The 6,686-nt window shown below is 57.4% G+C and overlaps 1 protein-coding gene across 1 annotated transcript in view; it reads left to right on the top strand.

The window, feature by feature from the left end:
- The first annotated feature begins 210 nt into the window (after window positions 1-210).
- The window catches only part of SRC (SRC proto-oncogene, non-receptor tyrosine kinase), a 10,213-nt gene continuing 3,737 nt past the window's right edge, over window positions 211-6,686 (top strand). Inside the window, exons 1-4 of the mRNA XM_010140727.1 lie at window positions 211-454; window positions 693-792; window positions 4,717-4,815; window positions 5,501-5,604. Coding sequence (XP_010139029.1) covers window positions 211-454; window positions 693-792; window positions 4,717-4,815; window positions 5,501-5,604 — 547 coding nt within the window. The remainder of the gene's footprint in view (window positions 455-692; window positions 793-4,716; window positions 4,816-5,500; window positions 5,605-6,686) is intronic.

A 6,686-nucleotide genomic window follows, 5' to 3' on the forward strand; every position in this document is an offset into this window, starting at 1 on the left:
TAATGAGGGACAATGCTGTCCCAGGGCAAGGGCAGGATGGCCAGACTTCCCGGCTGCTGGTGCTTGAACTGGCTCCAGAGGTTGTTTCGTTTCCTAGAGGCAGGTGTCTGTCATGCAAGCCCTGGGAGGCAGCTTAATAATGGTAATGGTAATAATAATAATAATGATGAAGCCCCATGCCTGAGTGTCTGTCTCCTGCAGCCCGGGACCATGGGGAGCAGCAAGAGCAAACCCAAAGACCCCAGCCAGCGCCGGCGCAGCCTGGAGCCCACCGACAACCCCCACCATGGGGGCTACCCGGCCTCGCAGACCCCCAGCAAGGCGGCCGCTCCCGACAATCCCCATCGCACCCCTAGCCGCACCTTCGGGACCATGGCCGCCGAGTCCAAGCTCTTCGGAGGCTTCAACACCTCTGATACGGTCACCTCGCCGCAGCGTGCCGGGGCGCTGGCTGGTCAGTGTGGGCTGGGGCTCGGCAGGGTGAGGAGGGTCTCAGTCAGGTCTTTGGGGGTTTGGTTCCAGTTTCTTCTTGTGGTGATGGGGTCTTCTGCTTTGGAGGGGCCCTGAGCTGGAGGGAGGGCAGATCTGTGTCTTGTTGGCTGGTAGGAGGAGAGGGTCCCAGCAAGAGTTGCCCAGCACCGTGCTGCCGCAGCACTGGCAACTGTGCCCGTCCTAAGTGGTCTCTGTCGCAGGTGGCGTCACCACCTTCGTGGCCCTCTATGACTACGAGTCCAGGACCGAAACGGACTTGTCCTTCAAGAAAGGAGAGCGCCTGCAAATTGTCAACAACACGTGAGTGTCCCTGTCCTTGTCCCTTCAGCCAAGCCCACAGGGGTAGCTGCCACCTTCATCCCTCCTGTGGAGCCCCCGAGCCCAGCCCCGGCAGGGCCAGCTCTCCCCTGGCATGGGAGCTCAAAGAGGGACGCGCCGAAACCCACGCGGATGTGGTGACTCGACTGAGGACATCAGCGCTGGGCAGCTGCTCCCTTGTCCTCCTGGCCCTGCTGCTGGTCACCGTTGCCTTGCAGCCTTGTCACCAAGCCACCTCCTCTGCTTGCTGGCCAGTCCTTGCCCTCCAGCGCATGGCTGTGGCCTGCTGGTCACTGTCCCCATCAGCACTTGGCTCCCTCTCGTTTGCCTGGACACATCACCTCAGGTCCACAGGTGCTTTCCCCTGTGCTTGTGCCGTGTCTCTGATCTCATCTTCTCTCTTGACTCTTTTCTTCTCTCCTCTGTGCTGTCGCTTAGGAGGAAAGTGGACGTCAGGTGTGTATTGTGGATTATTGCCATTATTACTGTTAACGATCTTAATGACACAAACCTGCTGCCCGTGGTAGGGCGAGGCTTGGAGGAGGTGTTTGCCCAATGGTTTTGTGGTCAGTTGGGTTTGTCCTCCCTGAGCAACCAGGGCAGAGCGGGGAGTGCCTTCCCTTGCCGCAGAACTGCTCCATCCAAAGCTGTGTCTGCACCCAGGAGCTCTAAACCTGCCCTGCTTTCCTCAGCTGCGCCTGGCACCCCTCTGCAGTCCCTTTTCAGCTGGTTCTCTGCTCCCTCCTGGACTTTTTTGCATTTATTTTTGCATGTTTTAATGTTATTTTTATTTTTTGTGAGTGGCTCAGTGGACCTGAGCACTTCCTGAGGGGTCTGGCCCTGGCTTGTTTGCTCTTCTCCTGGTCACAGCAGCAGCCCCATCGCCTGCCGCGTAGAGCTGGGTGCTGTGGCCAGCTGGAAGATGCTCCTAAACATGATCCTGTATTAAACCCACGTGTGGTCTGTCCTGACACATGGCATACACGTTCCAGAGCCTGGCTGGCAGAGCCGCTGTCCCCAGCCGTGGGGCTGCTGTGGGGTCCTTGGGGTCTGCAGCTCCCTCTGGCCCCTCCAGTGCTGCCTTCCAACCTGGGCACCCAAAACAGCTTTGCAAAGTGGAAGGGTGGAAAGCCAAGGGAATATCCCCAGGGTGATATTTCTCCTGCAGTGGTCAGGCAGTGTGGTACAAACACGTTTCCAATTTGATCCTTGTTCTCCTCATTCCAACACTGTTTATTAATGGTGATTCATCTGATCTATGAAGCCCAGGATGTGCAGGGCTTCAGTGCTGAAGGAAAAGCCTGAATTTGGGGGGTTTGGTGCTTCTTGCTTTCAGAGCCTTGGCAGTGTACTAGCTCCAGGCTTGGGTTCTGTTTTGGGCTGTTACAAAGTGAGCTCTGCCCATTGGGGGCACAGAATTGGCCCATATGTGAGGGGGTTTTTCTTTATGCCTTATATAGTTTCTGGGGTTTTCACACATTTTTCTCCTCTTTTGCTTTTTGTCAGTCAGAGTGAAGGGTTGGGGTGTGATGAGCTCTGCAGCACCCTTGGGAGCAAAAGGGCTTGTTTTGGCAATGCAGCCCATCAGCGGAGGGTGCAGGATCTGGCTGCCAACCTTCCCGGTGTCTGCTGTGGCTGCCTGGGTGGGATGTCCATGGGGAGAGAGGCGGTGGAGAAAGCTGCACAGTGTTTGGGAGGGTAATTCTCTCTTCTCGCTGAATGCCCGGAGATGCTCAGATGGTCCAGGAGCGGCTCAGGCTGCTGTGCTCTGAGGACAGCAAAAGGCAGGCACGCCATGTCCCCTTCCTCCCAGCTCCCTGGGGCTGTGAGGAGGGTGCTTGGGGCCAGCCCGGGAAGGTCTGGCAGGTCCTGTGCACAGTGGGAGCCCATGGCCATGGGGACGGGCGGCCAGCAGTGGCTTTGCAGTGGTCGCAGGTTTCTGCTGCTCTAACGGGGCTGGGGTCGCACAGGGTGGGTGTAGAAGCCTCCACGTTGCCCACCTCCCTGCTCTTGCATCCCAGCAAAGCCCAAGCTGCCTGTGGTGACCCTCGGCCTCCCAGGAGGGCCAAGTCCATCCACCCCAGTGTGGAAAGGCTCTCATGGTACCATTTCCAGTGGGAGGTCTTCTCCCAGGCAGCTGGCAGCCAGCAGGGAGGGATGTGGTGGGGTATTTTGGGTAAGATTGTGCAGGGAATTGTTGAAATGCTTTGTTTTGATGGTGATGATGATTATTATTTTTTTCCCTGCTGAGACATTTTTGGAATAGTTTGTTTTTGCTGAATTCCCTGCTTGCAGCCTTGCAGCCCAGGCTGGAATAAAGCCACAAGTCAAAAGCTGGACATGTCTCAAGCAGATGTTTCCTCCGGTCCTGTGGGAAAGGAGCCCAACCAGCCTCCTGTCCCCTTTGAAGCCACCCCAGTAAAGGTGACTGGGGCAGCAACTCCAGCTGGGAAGCTCACGCTACCTGTGTCAGGACACACCAGGACCAGGAGAAGTTAAAAATATCAGCCAGGGCTGCTGCGAGGCTGAGGGCGAGTTCCAAGTGAGCAGCAGAACCCAGCTCTCTGGGTGGGAGATGACGCCTGCAGGGTCCCTGCTTTCTTCTGGGCTTCTCCTGACCGTTTCAAGGCGTCACTGGTTTAGCTGGAATAAGCAAAAGTCACAAGCTGCTGGTGTGTCTGGAGCAAGGCTAGAGGTTTACACGTCTGCAGGAGTCAGGGATGGGTCTGGATGTGGTTGGATGGGTCTGGATGTGGTTGGATGGGTCTTGCAGTGGTGATTGAGGTTATTAAGGTTTTCCTGTACCATGTTTGTGGAGGTTGTCCTGCCAAGTCCTTTCACCCTGGCAGTGCTGTTCCCACGGATCCGCAGTTCGCCGTAGGTTCGTCTCCCTCACAGTCAGGGTAAATTAGGTTACTCTGTCTTTGATGGGCGAGAAGATGCAGGTGGTGGGAACAAGCCACGCTGGCTGCGGGGAAGGGGAAGCCGCCTCCCGCTGTCCCCTTGTTCTTCTCTATTTATCGTCCTTTCCTGCCCTGTCCCCTGCAGGAGCCTCCCTGCAGGGAGAAGGCTCCCATGCTCTGCCAGCTCCTGAGGAGGCTTGGGGCCACCATGCCCATGGCAGGAGAGACAGTGGGTCAGCCCCAGGTTTTTGGGGACAGGATGGGGGTTCCCACAGGGCAGAGCCATGCTGGGGCCTGTGGGACCAGCACCACGGGTGTGCATAGCTCTGTGTGAGCGTTGTGCAGGAGCAGCCCTGGCTGTGGCTGCAGGGAAGCTGGTGGTCCAGGGCTGCGGCTGTGCGGGGTGCCAGTCCTGGGGCTGCAGGTGATGTGCCCGAGCTGGCAGAACCCACTGCATCCAACTGGGCATCCCTGCAGGGCAGGTCTCACACCCCCCCACACACCAAATCTCAGCCTTGTCCTGTTGCTTTTCTGCAGCCTGTGTTTAACAAACATTGTCTCTTGGGTTTTCCTGCTGCTCTTTTTAATTCCACCATCATTCTGATGCTTTTCCTATTTCCTTTCCCACCCCCTCGCCTGCAGCTCCCACTGCCTTGGATCCCCAATGCCCCTCAACCTCCAGCCAGACCCTGTTCGCATTCAGGTGGCTCTGAAGGTATTTTGCCTCGCTGGCTGCCCTGCCTGATATAAGTTTAAAGCAACCCATAAGAGACTGGGTGGTCCCAGTACTGAGAACCTGCCCAACTGGAGCCACGGGCAGGGGCTGGCAGCAGGAGCCCTCCTGGCCGGGGTCCGTCTGGGGGCTGGGGGGGCTGTACCTCTTCCTGGAGGGACTCTGCGCTTGCTCACCCCCCTGCACCCGTTGACCCCCGTGCCTGCGGGTGGGAGAGGGGCCGGCCTGGGCTCCTGCCTTCACACTGAATGTGTTTTGGTTCTCTTGCAGGGAAGGTGACTGGTGGCTGGCTCATTCCCTCACTACAGGACAGACGGGCTACATCCCCAGTAACTATGTCGCGCCCTCAGACTCCATCCAGGCTGAAGAGTAATTGCCATCTTTTAGACAGTTTAAAGACCAGCGATAGCAAACGCACCCTGAGCGCTCCTCCCTCCCCCTGCCCCTCTCCCGGGCAGAGCCTGAGAAGCCTCTGGGGTTTTCCTTCGAATTTGCAAACCCCTTAAACTTTTTCCAGCCTGTCTTTAAGCATGGAGGTGCAGCGTGCTTGCGCGGTGGTGGGGTGAGTGGTGGCATAGCGGTGGCCGTGGTGGACCTGATGCTTTGGGTCTGGTTTTCACTCTTCTGCGTGGACACGTGTCCGTGTCTGAGGATGCTGCCAGCTTCACCCGCGTGGATCAGGCTGAGCACAGAGGCAACCTTCACATGGGGAGAGCAGGCAGGGGCAACGCTGGCCCTAAGTCCCAGAGCAGGAGGTGCCAGCCATGTCCCCACAGCCCATCCCCAGCCAGAGCTCAGGGGCTTCAGGGGTCCCCAGTACCCTCATTTTGGAAGGATTCTGGAGCTAAGGTGTTTGGCGCAGGGTTGCTCCTTGGCGATGCCCACCACAGGCTGTATGGGGACACGGTGCACCCCGAGGTGCCTGAGCCTGGGGATGCAGCCCATGGTCTCTGAAATCTGCAGCGGGGTGGGCCAGGGCTGAGCCTGCTGCTTGGACAGGGAGTGGAGGGGATGGGTGAGTGCTGGGTGCTGAGCCGCTGCCTTCCTCTTGCAGGTGGTACTTTGGGAAGATCACTCGCCGGGAGTCCGAGCGGCTGCTGCTCAACCCTGAAAACCCCCGAGGGACCTTCCTGGTCCGGGAGAGCGAAACGACAAAAGGTGAGTGGGGCTGGGAGGAATCGGCCTGGGGGACCCCCACTTTTGGGTTTGTGGGGACATCTGCATGGGGACTCTGGTCCTCTTGGCCACTCTGTGCACTCCCGGTTCCCCCAGCTTAGGCACAAGGGGAGGAAGATGGACAAAAGAGTCGTACCCGGTAGACAGGAGCCAATATCTGAGTCACTGAGCAACGACCCTCAGCACAGGCTGCTCCCCGGGAGCCAGTGCTGATGCACCCATTAAATCACAAGTGACATCTCTATGCCCAGCGCACCGTAACACCAACAAGCCTCCTGCACCGTGGAGGGACACGGCTGCTTCTCTCCCGTGCTGCCTGCCTAGTGGTCGCCCTTGGACGAGGTGGTTCAGCTCCTGGCAGGGTGGGAGCTGCAGGGCCCAGCTCCCCCAGGACCACCCGGCAGGAGGCTCTTTTTTTGTCTTTTTCTTCTTTTTCACATCCCCAAGTAGATGTTTTTTTTTTTTCCCTAGTGCCTATATAGTGGCAAAATCTTGAATGTGTGCTTCCTGGGCAACCAGGCAGAGGGAGCAATGAATCTATAGGTTCTTTCAAGTCTAAGGACTCTTTATACTTGTTTTGTGCCTCCCGAAAGTTGTGGTCTTCATAGTTCAGCTGCCTGCGGATGCTGTTTCTTACCTGGAAATGTGGTTTAATTTGGCTCCAAATGCACCTTTGGGAAGACCTCCTTCATGTTCCTTTCTGGTTTGATGCCTTGAACTCACCTCTATTTATTTTATTCTGGTGGAAACAGCTCATTCAAGCAGCGGCATAAATCTTCCTTCCTGTTCTTTGTGGCTCCAGCAGCACAGTGTTGCTCTCCTGTGGGCAGAGCAGAGACAAGCTCCTGGAGCGATGCCCAAAGTGGGATTTGTGGAGTGGGAAGATGGGCCCACCAGCCCCCTGCCTTCCCTCTGCAATGCTGAGACGAAGGGGTTGGGGGCCAGCAGCTCCCCACAGCTGCCTCTCATCCTCTCACTTGTCACATGGGAGAAGAGACCAACCCCAACCTCTCTACAACCTCCTGTCAGGCAGTTGTACAGAGCAATAAGATATCCCCTCAGCC

This window comes from Buceros rhinoceros, unplaced genomic scaffold, assembly GCF_000710305.1.
Source record: "Buceros rhinoceros silvestris isolate BGI_N320 unplaced genomic scaffold, ASM71030v1 scaffold20967, whole genome shotgun sequence".
NCBI lineage: Eukaryota > Metazoa > Chordata > Aves > Bucerotiformes > Bucerotidae > Buceros > Buceros rhinoceros.